A 21,729-nucleotide genomic window follows, 5' to 3' on the forward strand; every position below is an offset into this window, starting at 1 on the left:
CCATGAGCACCTGAATACTAGCATAAAGACCTGCGTATAATATATAACTACACTTATCCTTTACCCCATATATCGTATACACTTGTTCGAGTGTACATATAGTTCAAAGTAAATGCACCACAGTTATAGTAGGGTGATGTTTGTCTAACCTAATGGATCCTTCCATCTAATTTGTGCTTACCCGAAGGTAATTAAAGTATTCAAGCTAGGGGCTTTGTGAACAATAACTCAACATGTATAATAGTACTCGTGTCAAAGGTAAAAGCATTTATAATAATGTAAATGTAACCAGCGTGTATTCTCATCCCATAAAATATGTAAAAAGCGGGACTGTAGACTCACCTTTGAAAAGCTCGGTATGAAAAGTAAGCAAAAAGTAGCTTATATGAATTACGGTCGAGTAATGCAACCTAGATATACGTTTTTAGGTTAGTTAATAGATGTATCTTGTACAATAGTTATTTCATAAAGTAATTTATCTTATTGCTCAGATCCAACGGGTTTCAATGTAAAAGTCAACACATAGTCAACTAGTTCATGCAAGTCAACAAAAGTCAAACTTGGTCAAACAAAGTCAAAGTAGTCAACTATTTGACCAACATGACATGTACACTACTAATGTGTTGACTATGTTGACCTTGTTTGAGCCTGGTTGACTTTTAATTGACTTGCATGAATTAGTTGACTTTTATGTTGACTTTTACATTGAAACGCGTCGGTCTGAGCAATAGGACAACTTACTCTGTGAAATATCTATTATACTAGATACAACTATTGACCAACCTAAATACGTATGCCTAGGTTGCATTACTCGACCGTAATTCATACAAGCTACTTTTTACTTACTTTTCATACCGAGCTTTTCAAAGTTGAGTCTACAGTCCCGGTATTTACATATTTTATGAGATGAGAATACACGCTGGTTACATTTATGTTATTACAAATGCTTTTACTTTTGACATGAGTACTATTATACATGTTGAGTTATTGTTCACAAAGCCCATAGCTTGAATACTTTAATTAACTTCGGGTGAGCACAAATTAGATGGACGGATCCGTTAGGTTAGACAAACCTGTAGATTCACCAACATTATTGTTGACCTATTTTTGCGTGTTTGTTCTCGGGTCCTTAGAGGTATAGCTTCCGCTGGTTTACTTGATGCATGGTCTGGCTGTGGAGTCAGCATGTTTTTGTCAAGACTTTATTTCTATTTAATTCGCATTTAAACTTTTCATGTTCACTAAATACTGTTGGCTTGTGGTTACGATCACAATGGTATTTCTTTATGGTTGTTGACTAGTGTTTTAAAGTCAACTATTTTTAATAAAATTAAATGCGAATGCTTATGAAACGTCCCATTTAGAGGACGTGAACTATTACTGTGGGACCTATGATTAACACACCATCAGATGGAATTTGGCGGGGTGTTATAAGCACATAGACAAGTCGCGAACATGATATCTGGGCGGGACGTAGTAAGATACATTAACGAACCAATAATAGCTCTATATAGGGTCGGGTTTACTTTTGCCCCTGTATTTTTTAGTGCAATCCCGTGATTCATCGATAGAGGATTCTTGGCAACTCGTTCATCTTCCATCTTGAACCAGCTCAAGATGTTAGCTACATACTTTGATTGATGTAGAAAGATGCCTTTTTCCATTTGATCAACCTCAGCCCCAAAAAGAAATTAATGGCTCCTAGTGACCTCGTCTTAAATCATTTCTGCATAACATCCTAAAACTCATCTACCATTTTCTGATCTGTAGACCCAAAGATGATATCGTCCACATACACCTGTACCAACATTATATCGTTGCCCTTTTTCTTTGATAAATAGAGTTTGATCGATGACTCCTCTCCTAAAACCATTCTCTATCATATAGTTTGACAGAGTTGCATACCAAGCTCTCGGGGCTTGGTGAAGACCATACAACGCCTTTTCTAAGAGATACACCTTTTTCGGATGATGTGGATCAACGAAACCTGGTGGCTGAGTCAGATACACTATTTCCTGAAGAGCGCCATACAAGAATGCATTCTTAACATCCATCTAAAAAACCTTAAAACATTTAAACGAAGCAAACGCCAAAAAAATTCGAATAGCCTCCAGTCTAGCAATCGGAGCATACACCTCATCATAATCAATTTCTGGAATTTTCTGATAACCTCTGACAACCAATCTTTCTTGTCTGATTCAAATGAGTATAAAAAGCAGTAACAACATTTGTAGAGGGTGTGACACGCTCATCTGAAGTAGAAGTTCCGCCGGTCTTAGCACCTGAAACACCTGCAGGATCAAAATGTTTGCACACGCACATCAGACATGCGTTCAGCGAAGATACGCATGTTATAAATCATTTGTGCTACAATCTCTTCATCCTCATGGTTATCCTCAGGTAGATGGAATGACTCAAACAAATGATCATAATCAAACTGCCACGAATACCCTTTACCAGCTGGAATAGAAGCATTCCTTTGAATATTGATTTCGTACGTTCTTCAACACACCGAGAATCCAAATTATATACCCTTTTACACGCATTCCCATAACCAAAGAATCTTCCTGTAACTGCTTTTGGACTGAATTTCTCACCTGTATCTCGAACCATAATGGTACAAAGAGAACCAAACGGTTCAAGAGATGTTTGATATATGGTTTTCTTTTCAATAGCAGCTCATAACATGTCTTGTTGTGACGTTTCACAACAAGAACCCTATTCATCGTATAACACGCATTTGAAATTGCTTCACTCCAAAACATTACAGGTAATTCTGAGTCAGCCAACATGGTTCTGGTAGTCTCAATTAGGGTTCTATTCTTTCTCTCAGCTACACCATTCATCTGTGGAGTGTAAGGTGAACTGAACTGTTGTTGAATACCTCTATCGCTACAAAACTCTTCCATCTTCTGATTCTTAGATTCGGTCCCATTATCTGTCTGGATCCTTCTTACTCTTAATTTGTATGATGTATAAAGTCTCGTGATCAGCAAATTGATTTGATCAAACATATCAGCTTTACTTTTCAGCATTACTACCCACTTGAAACACGAGTATTCATCGGTAACCAATAAATAATATGAATGACCAGTGATACTCTTCTTGTTGATTAGACAAAAAAGATCCATATGAAGAAGCTCAAGAGGAGTATCAATGGAATGATGTTTCTTAAATTTATGGGGCTTCTTGGCTTGCTTCCCTTTCTTAAATGGCAAACATCCATCAGGAACATGTGATGTGTGCGAGGTGTACTAGGAAATAGTATTATTTTAACAACGAAATAATATTAAATACAATACAATTTTACACAAGATATTTATTTATTTATAGAATGGATATACCTAAACCTTGCTACAACACTTATAGGCAGTGTACCTAATCGTACAGTAGTGTAGTTTTTAGTAAGTCCGGTTCATCCACAGGGAACTCTTAAACAAGCTTAACGCTATAATTTTAAAAACTATATTTGTAAAAATACAAAAATATATATAAGTAGTATTATTATTATAAAAGGGGGTTTTTACCGTTTAATGACCGGTTTGTCGATTTTAAAACTTAAGTCGCAGTTAAAACCTAATGTAAAATACTAAAAATAAATACAACTTAATTTAAAGCGTAAAGTAAATAACGATAATGAAATTGCGATAAAAAATGCGATAAAATAAAATTGCGATAATTAAAGAGTACGAAAATTAAAAGTGCAATTAAATACAATGACAATAAATAAAAGTACGATAATTAAAAGTGCAATTAAATATAAAATAAAGGAAATTAAATATGAAATAAAGGAATTATGCTTATTTAAACTTCCGTAATCATGATGTTTGACGTGTTGTTTTTAGTTTATTCCCATGGGTTAATTGTCCTTTGTCCTGGATTATTCGATATGTCCATACGGATTTGTCCATAATAGTCCATCAGGCATAAATATAAAGTGCGAAAGTCTTCGTAAAATTATTCTTATTTCCGAAGTCAAATATTCCAACTAATTGGGGATTCGAATTGTAACAAGGTTTTAATACTTTGTTTAATGAATACACCAGGTTATCGATTGCGTGTAAACCAAGGTTTTACTACTTTGTTAACAATTACACCAATTACCCTTGAATCTAATCCACCCCTGTTTCAACAAGTCTATTGACTATTAATCAAGTTCCGTGTCCGGTAAAATGAACAATTATTGGTATTTATAGATATCCCGCCCACCGTACCCAGTCAAGCGTATGTGGTTATATATAAATACGTCAAATTATAAGTCTATATATTAATTTAACGAGGTATCGTTTAGTAAATATGAAACCCATTAATAGCCCATAGTCTAATTTCCACAAGTGTCGTTCTTTTGTCCAAAACCCAATTATGGTACAAAGCCCAATTACCCAATTTTAATATTTAGCCCAACATCATGATTACTTCGTTTTAAATAAGCATAATAATAACTTAGCTACGAGACATTAATTTAAAAATAACATTAACCATAACTTACAGTGATTAAAAATAGTGTAGCGTTACACGGACAGAATTTCGACTTACACCCTTACAATATTTGCTAACATACCCTTATTATTAGAAATTAAAATTAAAATTAAAATTAAAATATAAGTAAATATATATATATATATACGTTTATAGATAGAGAGATGGATGATATTGATTATTAAAAACTGAGCCAAAACCGCGAATTTTATAGAACCTGGGCTGTCACCTACTGCCATGCGATCGCATGGCTTTTTGCTTTCCAGGCCATGCGATCGCATGGCCACTTTTTCCAGCTCACAAGACTTTGTTTCTTTGTATGCCGACGGTTTTTATAAATAAATATAATATATAAATAATTATAAGAATTATTTAAATATTATATTATATTTATGTGCATAGTTGACTTGTAATTTTTAGTCCGTTGCGTCGAGAGTTGAGAGTTGACTTTGGTCCCGGTTCCGGTTTTTCGAACGTCCTTGCGTACAATTTAATATCGTGTATTTTGCGTTTCGCATCTTGAACTCTTGTAATTTTGAGACGTTTCATATCAATAATTGGAACCACTTTGATTGTATTTTGTACTTTTGAGCTTTTTGGTCGTTTGCGTCTTCAATTTGTCAAATCTATCTTTTGTCTTCACCTTTTATTATTTAAACGAATATCACTTGTAAATAGAACAATTGCAACTAAAAGCTTGTCTTTCTTGAGGGATAATGCTATGAAATATATGTTCGTTTTTAGCATTATCAAATATTCCCACACTTGAGCGTTGCTTGTCCTCAAGCAATATAGTCTTGAAATAAAAATACTAGAATCACTTCTTTATTCTTCACACTTTGTACATCAGTGATTTCTATACGGCGGTATAAACAATGGTAGTAACGATGTGGTTTACAGTCCCACATGACTATAAAAATTTAGATCCTTTAAGGAAATTGGATCTTTATGAAAACATTGGATCTTTTGAAAATTAAATCTAGCTTTCATCCTAGATAAGTTTTCTGGAATAACCCTTCACCGGTGTTTGCAAATTATTTTTGTGGGTTTGGTGGGTTTCAGATTTGAAAATTTTAGCTCAAAACTTGTGGTTTTGTGTCACCCACTTGCTAACATTGTATTGGGAAAGCAACACGTCCAGTATACTTGCTCTGTATATTACCTTTCGGTAAACTACCGTCCGATTGTAAAGGAAAGCGTTGAACAAGCAACTGTTAAGGCAATGTCCCCTGACATGCTTTTAATTATGGTTTATAACTTGTCGGATGCAATTACTATCCTTGGTAGGAGCAATAGTAAAGCTCACCCTTATAATTTTTCTGTCTGGCACAAGGTCCTGTCTTTGACCATGCTATGCAACCACCGTTCTTACTGTTGACACCCGATTTGGTTCAGGTGACCTAATGAATTCCAGGTGAATTTCTAGGATTTTACGTTCAATGGTAATGAACGCATTGAAAATGGGTTTTCAGAAAACAAATCGGTTTGTAATTTTGATCAAAATATTTTCTCATTCAAGCTCGAGTTTAGATATCATCGAATTCCATGAGTTTGTAATTCTCAATCTTTAAGATCAATCTCTAGGATTGAGTAATATCAGGCTTAAAAGCTGATTTTTGATCTTTTAAGGAGATTATCCTTTCTGGGGATCTGATTCATTAGTCTTATCAAGCTAATTTTCACGGCGTCCTCCCCATTTTACAAGAAAGATCCTCTAATGGTTAGGATAAGACTGACCACTTGGCGACCCTGTTTGATGCTGAGGTCCGTGGATTTCCTGCTGATTTTAGAGATGACTTTTCTAGATTTTTCGTCAACCTACAGCTGGTCTGGACGAAAACTTCATGACCTAAATCAAGAAGCGCGTTTCTTTTTGGAAAGACTTTACTTTCTTTTAATGATGGAATTGATTCATCGTGTAGATCCATCTTTCTTTTAAATATATTACAATTTTCCAGGTAAAATGGTTAATTTTGTCCAAAACAAAAGTATCTTTGTACAAAATATGTGATATATGTTTTAAAGAACTTGGTAAAATTTTTCCACACTTGGCTTTTATTTTTCTTTCTTTGCCTTTTTATTGTCCTCTATTCCATTTTAAATAAATTCTAACATTTTGGGTTGTTTCTCAATTTATGTCCTTTTCGAGGTAACAATAATTTTGGTGTTAACACCTAGTTTTATCGTTCATAAATATGTATAAACATGATTTTGAGTTCATTTAATTGAAAATTTTTTACTAGAATTGGGTAGTCAGTATATAAGACTAGGGCTGTTATTTATTATCAAAGAGCACTAGATTCTAATACAACTACTGCGTTACTAGTATTTTTAATGGTAACCAAGTGTATAAGTTAAAATTTTTTAAAAAATCCGAAAGAATTTAACCCCTTCCCACACTTAAGATCTTGCAATGCCCTCATTTGCAAGAAATCAGTAACAATTTAAATTATTAAGGGTGATTAGCATAGACAAATGATTAAATTTTACCAAAGTTTCCAAACATATTGGCGTTTGTTTTTTTTTTTTATTTATAAAAACCTTATAACTTTTAAAACATATAATTAAATTAAATTTTAAAAAATTTGTTTCTTTTTAGGATGAGGGCGTTTCAGATCATCGTCCTAGTCCGTCCCTCGACAAAATTTTAAAATTTGTCATTTTTAAGCGCGATTTTAAAAATAAAGATTTTTGGGTTTTTTTAATGTTTTTGGCATACTTTAATTCAATAAGATTAAAAATAATGATAATAAAAGTTCTCGTCCCTCCCTTGGGTAGAGCAATTTCGGTTCAACGACCTAGTTTTCAACTCACGACGAATTTTAAAAATCATATTTTTAACTTAATGAAATAAAGTAAATTTTTGTTTTTAAATTCACACCAAACTTAAATTTAAAATGCATAAAATTAAAAATTTATACTAAAATTAAAAATTCACACCAAACTTATATTATATTTTTGTTTTTATACATACAAACTTATATTAAAAACATAAATTTTCAAATATTTACAAACTTAAATATATTGATTTTAAAAAGTTACATTAATAATTTTAATATTAATTTTAAAAACAAAGTAAAAAAAAAATTAAAAAATCTTTTTGGTCTTTTATCCCACTTTAATCAATCAAATATTATCAAAAATATACGCCCCTCTTTTCGGTAAAGTAATTTCGACTATATTACCTAGTTTTACTCCTGACGAATTTTTGAAATATTTTGGGTTGATTGATTAAAGATATTTATACCTTAAGAATAAACGGTAAATTTCGCAGTGATGTAATAAATTTTTGTATGATATCAATAATTTCGGTCGCAAAACCTAATTTTATTAAATACCAATTTAATACTTTATAGCGAACGATTTAGCGTTTATTATCAAAAGGTTAAAAGCAATAAAAATAAAAATAAAAACTGTACATACTTACCTATGAAATAGAATTCTTAGTAACCTGCTTTAGCCCACTCATAAGATAGTCGGACTAATTGGTTTTCCATAGCTACATAGGCGTAACCTCGAGCATTCAATGTTTTTTCTTCGAAATATATGAACGGTCCATCTCTGCATAAAGTAACGAATTCGGTATTGGAATATGTTTGATTATTTGAACATTTACCTTCGTGTGACCATTTCCGCATTTGTGACATCTTTTAAGGTGTCGTGCTCTTTTTTTTGCTGCGGATTTTAATTTTCCTTTACCAAACTGTAACTTATTATTTTCGTTCCTGGATTCTTTTCTTACTCCGTCCAATTTACCTCTGATTAATGATACTATTTCACTTGGAAGGGTGTCATTATTCCGTTTAGTTATTAAAGCGTGTAGCATTAGACCATGGTTTAGTTCACAGGAAGTCTTCATCTTGTAAAACCTAAGAAAAATAAAAATTCAGAATGGGGGGAGAAGACTAGTTTTTTAGGGTCTGCTAGGGAAAGACCATTCGGATTCCATTCTCGAGAACTACACGAAAACAGAATATCTAACTCTAACAGAAATATATATTATCCTTTAAAGACTTGATTCTCCCCACACTTAGTTAGCTGTGGTGTTGAAATTGTGATTAACTTCGTTGGCAACTTCCATCGGATCATGTATGTAATGTTTAACTCTGTGACCATTAACTTTAAATTCAATCCCATTTGAATTTATTAATTCTACTGTTCCGTACGGGAAAACTCTTTTGACTATAAATGGTCCAAACCATCTTGATTTCAATTTTCCAGGAAATAGCTTGAATTGTGAATTGAAAAGAAGAACTATGTCTCCTACTTTAAATTCTTTTGAACTTCTGATTCTTTTATCATGCCATTTCTTCGTTCTTTCTTTATAGATTAATGAATTTTCGTATGCTTCATGTCTCAATTCTTCTAATTCGTTTAATTGACTTAACCGTAGACGTCCAGCTTCATGTAAATCAAGATTACATGTCTTCAAAGCCCAAAATGCTTTGTGTTCAATTTCTACTGGAAGATGACATGCTTTTCCGTAGACGAGTCTAAAAGGTGTGGTTCCAATTGGAGTTTTGTAGGCTGTTCTAAAAGCCCAGAGTGCATCCTCCAATTTCATGGACCATTCCTTCGGATTTGATCCTACGATTTTCTCTAGAATACGTTTTAAAGCTTGGTTGGTATTTTCAACTTGTCCACTTGTCTGTGGATGATAAGTAGTGGAGATTTTATGAGTTACTCCATATCTTTTGAGAACTTTTTCAAGTTATTATTACAGAAATGAGTACCCCGATCACTTATTAAAGCTTTCGGTGTTCTAAACCTTGCAAAAAGACGTTTTAAAAAGTTGACTACAACTCGTGCATCATTAGTTGGGAGAGCTTGTGCTTCCGCCCATTTAGATACATAATCAATGGCAACGTGAATATAGAGATTATTATGAGATTTTGGAAATGGACCCATAAAGTCAATACCCCAAATGTCAAATACTTCACAAACTTGAATGACATTTTGTGGCATTTCATCACGTTGACTTATTTTTCCGGCCCTTTGACAAGCATCACAGGATTTGCAAAGAAGGTGTGCGTCTTTGAAAATTGTAGGCCAATAGAATCCAGCATCGTAAACTTTTCTTGCTGTGAGTTGAGGCCCATAATGCCCTCATGTTGGTCCTGTGTGATAATGATTTAAGATTTGACTGGCTTCATCTCCGAATACACATCGGCGTATTATTCCATCGGGACAACTTTTAAACAAATTTGGATCTTCCCAAAAATAGTGTTTTATATCACTAAAGAATTTCTTTCGTTTTTGGTACGATAATCCTTTTTCAAGGAATCCACATACTAAATAGTTTGCATAGTCTGCAAACCATGGAATTTCATTATAATATATCTTCAATAGATATTCATCAGGAAAGTTGTCTTGTATGGCCGATTCATTTAGAACTTCTAATTTAAGATTTTCAAGACGAGAAAGATGATAAGCGGCGAGATTTTCTGCTCCCTTTTTATCTCGGATTTCAATATCAAACTCTTGTAAGAGTAAGATCTAACGGATTAATCTTGGTTTGGCATCTTGTTTCAAAAATAGGTATCTAAGAGCAGAATGATCGGTATAGACCACCGTTTTAGCTAGAACGAGATATGATCGAAATTTATCAAAAGCAAAGACAATAGTAAGGATTTCTTTTTCAGTAGTTGTGTAGTTCGTTTGTGCTCCTTGTAACGTCTTACTAGCATAATAAATGGGTTGAAATCATTTTTCAATCCTTTGTCCTAAAACGGCTCCCATTGCAAAATCACTTGCATCGCACATTAGTTCAGACGGTAGATTCCAATTTGGTGTTATCATGATCGGCGCATTAGTGAGTTTTTCTTTAAGAATATTAAAAGATTTGATAATTCATCTGAAAAGATAAATGGAGCATCCTTTTCTAGGAGTTTATTCATAGGAGTGGCAATTTTAGAAAATTTTTTTATGAAACGTCGGTAAAAACCGGCATGCCCTAGAAAACTCCTAACTCCTCTAATATTGGTGGGATGTAGAAGTTTAGTAATTACATCTACTTTAGCTCTATCCACTTCAATTCCTTCCTTTGAGATTTTATGTCCAAGAACGATGCCTTCTTTAACCATGAAATGGCATTTCTCCCAATTAAGTACTAGATTTGATTGTTCGCATATAATAAGCATTCGTTCAAGATTAACTAGACATGATTCAAATGTATTACCGAAGACTGAAAAGTTATCCATGAAAACTTCCATGCATTCTTCTATCATGTCATGAAAAATCGCCATCATACACCTTTGAAAGGTTGCAGGGGTGTTGCAAAGTCCAAATGGCATGCGTTTGTAAGCAAAAGTACCATAAGGGCACGTGAATGTGGTTTTCTCTTGGTCCTCGGGTGCTATTGGAATTTGAAAATATCCGGAAAAACCATCAAGAAAACAATAGTAACTATTTCCGGCTAATCTTTCCAACATTTGATCAATGAAAGGTAAGGGAAAGTGATCTTTTCTGGTGGCATCATTTAATTTTCTATAATCAATACAAACACGCCATCCTGTTACAGTCCTAGTAGGAATAAGCTCATTTTTTTCATTTGTGATGACAGTCATGCCACCCTTCTTAGGTACGCATTGAACTGGGCTTACCCATGGACTATCAGAGATTGGATAAATTAAACCTGCATCTAGCAGTTTAATAATTTCTTTCTTAACAACATCTTGCATATTTGGATTTAGTCTTCTTTGGCGTTGCACATATGTTTTATGACCTTCTTCCATAAGGATTTTATGTGTGCAATACGAAGGACTTATTCCTTTAATGTCATGAATCTTCCATGCAATAGCTGGTTTATGAGCTTTTAACACAGAAATGAGTTGAGATTTTTCATTTTTAGTAAGAGAAGACGATATTATTACAGGTAATTCAGATTCACCATGTAAATAAGCATATTCCAAATGGTTTGGAAGTGGCTTTAACTCTAATGTCGGTGGTTCTTCTATCGATGATTTATATCGATATCTGCCTTCTTCTTTTAGCATTTGAATTTCTTCTGTTGTTGGTTCATATCCATTAGCCATAAGTGTAGCTAACATTTCAGTTTCATCAATTGGTTCAGTTCCTTCTCCTAAAGAACATTCTCCCGTTCCTTGTAATTCTGGAAATTCTTCTAACAATTCTGCATGTGAATCTATAGTTTGAATATAATAACATGTATCATCTGCAGATTGCGGTTGTTGTATGGCTCTATCAACAGAAAAGGTAACACTCTCGTCCTCTATACTTAGGGTCAGTTTCTTACCAAACACGTCTATTATTGCTTTAGCCGTGTTTAAGAATGGTCTTCCTAATATGAGAGGTACTCGAGAATCTTCTTCCATGTCCAGAATAACAAAATCTACTGGAAATACTAAAGTACCAACTTTAATTAGCATGTTCTCCATTATCCCTCTAGGATATTTTACCGATCTATCGGCTAGTTGTATGCTTATTCTTATTGGTTTCAATTCTCCAAGGTCTAGTTTAGCGTATAGTGAATATGGCATTAAATTTATACTAGCACCTAAGTCTGCCAATGCTTCTATTGAACTAAGACTACTCAAAAAACATGGAATTGTGAAACTTCCTGGATCAGATAATTTTTCTGGTATCTTATTCAACAGCACTGCAGAACAATTAGCATTCATAGTAACAGCCGAGAGTTCTTCCGTTTTCTTTCTATTTGTGATTAGATCTTTCAGAAATTTAGCATATCTAGGCATTCCTGAAATCACATCAATGAAAGGAAGATTGACATTTATTTGTTTAAACATATCCAAGAATTTGGATTGCTCGGCTTCAAGTCTCTCTTTTCTCATTTTACTCGGGTAAGGAAGTGGTGGTTGGTATGGTTTAACATAAGGTTTAGCCTTAACTGTGTTATCTTCATTAACCTTTGCAACTACCGGTTCTTTTTCCTTATCTTGTTCAGATTGTGGTTCTTGTAGAGTAGGAATAGCTTCATCAGAAATTTCAGGTATTTCAGGTGGTTTAAGTGTAATACCACTTCTTGTGGTAATGGCTTTAGCTGTTTCATTTCGGGGGTTAGCATTTTTATCACTAGGTAGACTTCCCGGTTTTCTTTCACCTATTAACCTTGCTAGGTTACTTACTTCTTGTTCCAGATTTTGAATAGAAGCTTGTTTATTTCTAAATGCTTGAGCGTTTTGTTCATTGGTTTATTTCTGAGATGTGAAAAACTGCGTTTGAGATTCAACTAGCTTCGACATCATGTCTTCTAAATTTGGCTTTTTATCATCGGTTTGTGGTAGTTTGTTTTGAAAAATAGGTCTTTGCTGATTGTAAGTATTATTGGATACTTGTTGATTACTAGGACCTTGTTGATTGTTGTATGGAACATTTCGGTTATAATTCTGGTTTTGATTATAGTTTGGTCCTGGCGGTTGATAATTACTCTGATAATTATTTCCAGGCCTTTGGTTTATGTATGAAACATTCTCTCTTTGTTCCATTATTAGTTCAATACTGAGACAATCTTTTATTAAATGTGGTCCTCCACACTGCTCACAACTAATTCGTATTGAGTGGATATCTTTAGTCATCTTTTCCATTCGTCTCTCGACAGCATCTATCTTTGCTGAAATGGAATCAAAGTCATGTCTAGAATCGGCTCTAGCTGCATTAGATGATCTAACGATATCTTTTTCTTGGTGCCACTCATGTGAGTGGGAAGCAGTGTTATCAATAATTTTATAAGCATCAGTTGCTATTTTCTTCATAATGGAACTACCAGCTGCTATATCGATGTCTTTTCTTGTAGTGATGTCGCATCCTTGGTAGAATATTTGTACTATTTGACAGGTGTCTAAACCATGTTGCGGACATCCTCTCAATAACTTTCCAAATCTTGTCCAAGCCTCATATAGAGTTTCATTTAGCTTTTGTGTGAACGTAACAATTTCTCCTTGAAGTCTCACGGCTTTAGATGCCGGAAAGAATTGTTTGAGAAATTTTTCAACTAAAACGTCCCATGTATCAATCGCCCCTTCAGGTAACGATTCTAGCAAATCTTTGGCTTCTCCCTTTAAAGTCCAGGGAAATAACATGAGATATATCTGTTCATCTTCCACTTCTCTTATTTTAAATAGTGTACAGATCCTATTAAAGTTACGAAGATGTTCATTTAGATCTTCCTTCGGTGCACCACTAAATTGGCATTGATTAGTTACCATGTGTAGGATTTGTCCTTTGATTTCATAATCTGGCGCATTAATGTCAGGTTGAGTAATTGTGTGACCTTGGCCAGTGCGTTTAGCCCTCATTCGGTCTTCCATACTTATAGGTTCCAGATTTTCCATGATTGAATTTGTTGAATCTGAATCACTATAGGATTCTGATTTAATGGTAGGTTCCTCAACAATCTCTGTTTGAATGATTGGTGGTTCCGGAGGAAAGATTAATGGTTCAGGATCTATGAATTGTCCCTGAATATTCTCCAGATTCTCAATTGTGAGGTCGGGTTCAAAAATGGATTATCGAAAATTTGAATTGGAGTACTTGGTTGACTAGGTGACGATTCTAAAGAAAAATCAACGGCAACAATATTTGCTAGATGTCTTGATCGAGTTACAGGTGGTGAACGTACAATAGGTGGTGAACGTTTTGCTCAGTGCATTCACTGAATATCCTATTAGTTATAAAAGTAAGAAAAATTATATAAGTTATCAAAGTAATAGACTTTTCTGATTTTGCCCACGTTTCGAATAGCCAAAAGATGCAGCAGAGGGTCATGATTCGTTTGGTCTCAATATAATTGAGTACTGTTTGGCTCCAATAACCCGGTCCACGTACAAATCCAACTATTACTACGAACCAGAAAATTTTGATGTCTATCAATTTAACCACTTAAAATAATTTTTCGTTGAAATTTAAGGAAATTTTAGATAAGAAATAGGAAAAAAAAATCTAAGTCCTAAAAACTAGATCGGCGAGAAATAAGAAAGAAAAAGAGTGCGTCGGAAAATGTCGAAAAATAAAAAGTAGAAAAATAAAAATAAGAAAGTAGCGCGTCGAAACTTAAAAAGGAACTAAAAACTAAGAATTAAAAGTTGCGTCTAAAAATATTAAAGCTTAAAAGAAAAACTATATCCCAAAACGGCAATAACTTAAAAAGCTACTAAAATATAAAAAACGGCGTCGCAAATTTCTAAAGCACCTAAATCTTAGTCTAAAGAAAAAGCACTTAAGGAATTTTACGACAAATCCTAAAAATCTAAAAAAATAAAAATAACTATGGCAAAAACTATATCTTAGAACTAAATACGAGCGAAAAATACAAATATTACGCTTAAACGATTAAAAGGTACAAAATATAAAAAAAAATAAACTTAAAGTTGTAAAAAGTACAATTTTTATAAAAATATTATTTTTATATTATTTATTTTATAAAACTATTAATTTTATAATTTATTAAAACTTATTAAACTTAAAATATAAATTAATTAAAACTAATACCAAATATTATATAATTAAAACCCTAAACCCTAATTAGGGTTATAAGTAAATAATAATAATAATATTTACCCCGTAATGATTGCTGTTTGGCAGTCAACTGTGGCGTGTCTGACAGGGCCATGCGATCGCATGGTCCTCACGTTAAAAATCCATGCGATCGCATGGATAAGGATTTCGGGCCAGGGTTGGGCTGCTACAGTACGGGCCTCGAGTTTTTATATTTTGACAGAGATGCATACCAAGCTCTCGAGGCTTGGTGAAGACCATACAACGCCTTTTCTAAGAGATACACCTTTTCCAGATGATGTGGATCAACGAAACCTGGTGGCTGAGTCAGATACACTATTTCCTGAAGAGCGCCATACAAGAATGCACTCTTAACATCCATCTAAAAAACCTTAAAACCTTTAAACGAAGCAAACGCCAAAAAAATTCGAATAGCCTCCAGTCTAGCAATCGGAGCATACACCTCATCATAATCAATTTCTGGAATTTTCTGATAACCTCTGACAACCAATCTTTCTTGTCTGATTCAAATGAGTATAATAAGCAGTAACAACATTTGTAGAGAGTGTGACACGCTCATCTGAAGTAGAAGTTCCACCAGTCTTAGCACCTGAAACACCTGCAGGATCAAAATGTTTTCACACGCACATCAGACATGCGTTCAGCGAAGATACGCATGTTATACATCATTTGTGCTACAATCTCTTCATCCTCATGGTTATCCTCAGGTAGATGGAATGACTCAAAAAAATCATCATAATCAAACTGCCACGAATACCCTTTACCAGCTGGAATAGAAGCATTCCTTTGAATATCGATTTCGTACGTTCATCAACACACCGAGAATCCAAATTATATACCCTTTTACACGCATTCCCATAACCTAAGAATCTTCCTGTAACCGCTTTCGGACTGAATTTCTCACCTGTATCTCGAACCATAATGGTACAAAGAGAACCAAACGGTTCAAGAGATGTTTGATATATGGTTTTCTTTTCAATAGCAGCTCATAACATGTCTTGTTGTGACGTTTCACAACAAGAACCCTATTCATCGTATAACACGCATTTGAAATTGCTTCACTCCAAAACATAACAGGTAATTCTGAGTCAGCCAACATGGTTCTGGTAGTCTCAATTAGAGTTCTATTCTTTCTCTCAGCTACACCATTCATCTGTGGAGTGTAAGGTGAACTGAACTGTTGTTGAATACCTCTATCGCTACAAAACTCTTCAATCTTCTGATTCTTAGATTCGGTCCCATTATCTGTCTGGATCCTTCTTACTCTTAATTTGTACGATGTATAAAGTCTCGTGATCAGCAACTTGATTTGATCAAACATATCAGCTTTACTTTTCAGCATTACTACCCACGTGAAACACGAGTATTCATCGGTAACCAATAAACAATATGAATGACCAGTGATACTCTTCTTGTTGATTAGACAAAAAAGATCCATATGAAGAAGCTCAAGAGGAGTATCAATGGAATGATGTTTCTTAAATATATGGGGCTTCTTGGCTTGCTTCCCTTTCTTAAACGGCAAACATCCATCAGGAACATGTGATGTGTGCGAGGTGTACTAGGAAATAGTATTATTTTAACAACGAAATAATATTAAATACAATACAATTTTACACAAGATATTTATTTATTTATAGAATGGATATACCTAAACCTTGCTACAACACTTATAGGCAGTGCACCTAATCGTACAGTAGTGTAGTTTTTAGTATGTCCGGTTCGTCCACAGGGAACTCTTAAACAAGCTTAACGCTATAATTTTAAAAACTATATTTGTAAAAATACAAAAATATATATAAGTAGCATTATTATTATAAAAGGGGGGTTTTTACCGTTTAATGACCGGTTTGTTGATTTTAAAACTTAAGTCGCAGTTAAAACCTAATGTAAAATACTAAAAATAAATACAACTTAATTTAAAGCGTAAAGTAAATAACGATAATGAAATTGCGATAAAAAAATACGATAAAATAAAATTGCGATAATTAAAGAGTACGATAATTAAAAGTGCAATTAAATACAATGACAATAAATAAAAGTGCGATAATTAAAAGTGCAATTAAATATAAAATTAAGGAAATTAAATATGAAATATAGGAATTATGCTTATTTAAACTTCCATAATCATGATGTTTGACGTGTTGTTTTTAGTTTATTCCCATGGGTTAATTGTCCTTTGTCCTGGATTATTCGATATGTCCATACGGATTTGTCCATAATAGTCCATCAGGCATAAATATAAAGTGCAAAAGTCTTCGTCAAATTATTCTTATTCCCGAAGTCAAATATTCCAACTAATTGGGGATTCGAATTGTAACAAGGTTTTAATACTTTGTTTAATGAATACACCAGGTTATCGACTGCGTGTAAACCAAGGTTTTACTACTTTGTTAACAATTACACCAATTACCCTTGAATGTAATCCACCCCTGTTTCAACAAGTCTATTAATCCAGTTTCGTGTTCGGTAAAATGAACAATTATTCGTATTTATAGATATCCCGCCCACCGTACCCAGTCAAGCGTATGTGGTTATATATAAATACTTCAAATTATAAGTCTATATATTAATTTAACGAGGTATCGTTTAGTTAATATAAAACCCATTAATAGCCCATAGTCTAATTTCCACAAGTGTCGTTCTTTTGTCCAAACCCTAATTATGGTACAAAGCCCAATTACCCAATTTTAATATTTAGCCCAACATCATGATTACTTCGTTTTAAATATGCATAATAATAACTTAGCTACGAGACATTAATTTAAAAATAACATTAACCATAACTTACAGTGATTAAAAATAGTGTAGCGTTACACGGACAGAATTTCGACTTACACCCTTACAACATTCGCTTACATACCCTTATTATTAGAAATTAAAATTAAAATTAAAATTAAAATATAAATAAATATATATATACGTTTATAGATAGAGAGATGGATGATATTGATTATTAAAAACTGAGCCAAAACCGCGAATTTATAGGACCTGGGCTGTCACCTACTGCCATGCGATTGCATGGCTTTTTGCTTTCCAGGCCATGCGATCGCATGGCCACTTTTTCCAGCTCACAAGACTTTGTTTCTTTGTATGCCGACAGTTTTTATAAATAAATATAATATATAAATAATTATAAGAATTATTTAAATATTATATTATATTTATGTGCATAGTTGACTTGTAATTTTTAGTCCGTTGCGTCGAGCGTTGAGAGTTGACTTTGGTCCCGGTTCCGGTTTTTCGAACGTCCTTGCGTATAATTTAATATCTTGTATTTTGCGTTTCGCATCTTGTACTCTTGTAATTTTGAGACGTTTCTTATCAATAATTGGAACCACTTTGATTGTATTTTGTACTTTTGAGCTTTTTGGTCATTTGCGTCTTCAATTTGTCGAATCTGTCTTTTGTCTTCACCTTTTATTATTTAAACGAATATCACTTGTAAATAGAACAATTGCAACTAAAAGCTTATCTTTCTTGAGGGATAATGCTATGAAATATATGTTGTTTTTAGCATTATCAACATGGAACCCTTTGACATTAACTCCTTCAACCAAATTGTTGTGAACTACGTAGTTCATCTTCCTGAAGCTTAAATGACCCATCCGTTTATGCCATAAAATAGACTCCTGTTCAGTAGCTTTGGACACGAAAGCCTGATGCCCTGTTGCTGCTTTAACATAAGCCTTTGACATATCCAGAATATATAGGTCTTGAAATCTGGGTGCCGTCATAAGAATCATGTTTCAGGAACTTTGTACTCTTTTCTCATAGTATAACAGTGCTGCTCGTCAAATAGAACTTTATGCCTCTTATCACACACTTGAGAAACTGACAACAGGTTAATCGACATCTCTTTAACATAACTCACTTTATCAAAACTGACCGAGGAATTAGAAATCATTCCTTGAGCAGTAATAAAACCTCCTTGATCACTCGCAAAAGAAACGGGTCCTCCTTTTATAGATTTAACATCGTGAAGCAGTGACATGTTTCATGTCATGTGCCTGGATGCCCCAATATCAACAATCCACGTATTTCTGTTTGGACTGTAGGCGTCCTGCACAAGTAGAATTAAATGATTGGTTTAAGGGGGATACCCATGCTTTGTCATCAATTAGTTTCCCGTTAACATTAACAACTTTTTCATCTTCCCTGTCATTAGCAGCACCCGAGCTGCTAGCCCCACCCATCCTTAGTTTTCCACATTTGATTTTTATGTAAAGGTTTCTTAAAATAAACGTTGTTTTGATCAACCTTTAAATCATTTACAGATTTGGACGGATGTGAAAGGACCCGTTCATATACATTATAAACGATTCTCAATAGTTGATTACATCGCGAGGTATTTGACCTCTATATGATACATTTTTCAGACATTGCATTCGTTTTTAAAAGATAAACTTTCTTTACATCGAAAATTGACAGGCATGCATACCATTTCATAATATCCAACTTTAAATGACCTAATCTGTCATTTACTTAATAATAATCTCTATTGAACTCAATGATTTGAATGCAACGTCTTTTGAAATATGCCATGAATGACTCCAATTAATATCTTTAAAATGAGCAAATGCACAGCGGAAGCTTTCTTTAACACCTGAGAATAAACATGCTTTAAAGTGTCAACTAAAAGGTTGGTGAGTTCATTAGTTTATCATAATCATTTATTTCCATCATTTTAATAGACCACAAGAATTTCATTTCCAGTTCTCATAAATATACGTCCCATGCATAGAGACAAAAATATCATTCATATGGATTGAATACCTGGTAACCGACATTAACAAGATGCATATAAGAATATCCCCTATCATTCTGGGAAATCCTTCGGACATGATAAAAATAACATCGAAGTACTAAAACATCCTGTACTTTGGATAGGGTTCGCTAGGCCCAATAGATCTATCTTTAGGATTCACGTCAATTAGTAGATCGGTTTACTAATTCTTAGGTTACCAAGCAAAAGGGGCATATTCGGCTTCGATCATTCACCCATATAATGTAGTTTCAATTACTTGTGTCTATTTCGTAAAACATTTATAAAAATTGCGCATGTATTCTCAGCCCAAAAATATAAAGGGTAAAAAGGCAAATGAAACTCACCATACTGTATTTCGTAGTAAAAATACATATAACGTCATTGAACAAGTGCAAGGTTGGCCTCGGATTCACGAACCTAAATTAATTATTAATTATATATATTTATATGTTGGTCAATATTTGTCTAACAATTTAGGTCAAGTCATAGTGTATCACAATCCTAATGCTAGAGTCTAGTATGCAAAAGTCGACAAAAGTCAATTTGACTTAAAATGATTTCCAAAATTTATACATGATTATTATATAGTTTAAATATCATCTTTTTATATTTTTAAATATTTTAAAAGTTTTAATAAAGTAAATAATATAATTCATTTATTAATAATTAAAACTTTATATAAAAAAATATACTTTTATATATCTTACGTAATAAAATTTATAAAGTTCATAAAAATATTATGATAAATCTTATTAAGGTAATTATATTATTTGTATTACCTATTTATTTGATAAAATAACATTGATGATAATAATAAGTAACAGTTGTATTATTTTGTAATAATAATTATTATTATTCTATTAATAAAAATATCAATATTTATATCTACTCAAATTGATATTATGATAAAATGATAATTATAATTATAATAACTTTAATATTTACGACACCTTTTAATATTAACTTTAAAATAATAATTTTATTTAAAATAATAATAATATTGATATTTTATAATAACAATGACATTTCATTTAAAATGATAATTTTTGTTAAAATGATAGTTTCAATACTAACGATATATTTAATAATAGTAATGATTAAAATACTAAGAACGATAGTTTTATCTAAATCAATATCTTACAATATTATAATTTCATCATGATACCCATACTCATTATTTCCTAATTGTTTCGTTTAATAGCTTTTAATCGTCTTTTATATTGTGTTCATAATAATGATAATAATAGTAATCAAAATAATTAGGTGTTACTAATATTATTTTTAATTACAATAATACTAATAATGATAATTACTATAACATTATTAACGATAATACTAATAATTATTTTAATGATAATATAATAATAATAATAACAATAACAATAACCATTTTTAAATAATGATGTATATATATTAATAATGATAATAATAATAATGATAATAATAATAATAATAATAATAATAATAATAATAATAATAATAATAATAATAATAATAATAATAATAATAATAATAATTAGATAATAATAATAATGATACTAATTATAACTTTAACGATAATAATAATAATAATAATAATAATAATAATAATAATAATAATAATAATAATAATAATAATAATAATAAAAATAACAATTTTTAATGATAAATATTTTTATTGATAAAGATAATAATAATAAGATAAAACTAGAATGACGATAATAACGACGATAATAATAATCATTTTTAATAATAATACAAAATTTGATTGACTATAACTTCAAATCCGTTCATCGAAACCATTCGATATCTAAAGGAAAAGTTCTTAGTTTTTCGCTAGCTTTCCAACGACATGCATATCTTATATCTTATCTTAACCACAGGTGTAACTAATTTAAGATTTAACATAACCTATCTAAGGGTAATATCAAAGGTACAAGCATGCATAATCCTATATACTCGAGCACTAGTCAGGGATACACTATTAATATGTAAAAATTAATTTACGA

General features: G+C 32.5%; 1 protein-coding gene across 1 annotated transcript; it reads right to left on the reverse strand.

Annotated features, from left to right (window-relative positions):
• Positions 1-1,745: 1,745 nt before the first annotated feature.
• Positions 1,746-15,334, reverse strand: LOC139889237 (uncharacterized). The gene is made up of 5 exons (XM_071872199.1): positions 15,149-15,334; positions 2,533-3,254; positions 2,283-2,291; positions 2,136-2,193; positions 1,746-2,054 (listed from the first exon to the last, which is right to left on the reverse strand). Exons 1-5 carry the CDS (start codon positions 15,332-15,334, stop codon positions 1,746-1,748), a joined length of 1,284 nt encoding a protein of 427 aa, XP_071728300.1.
• Positions 15,335-21,729: the final 6,395 nt, after the last annotated feature.

The sequence above is a fragment of the Rutidosis leptorrhynchoides genome, chromosome 2, assembly GCF_046630445.1.
Source record: "Rutidosis leptorrhynchoides isolate AG116_Rl617_1_P2 chromosome 2, CSIRO_AGI_Rlap_v1, whole genome shotgun sequence".
Lineage (NCBI taxonomy): Eukaryota > Viridiplantae > Streptophyta > Magnoliopsida > Asterales > Asteraceae > Rutidosis > Rutidosis leptorrhynchoides.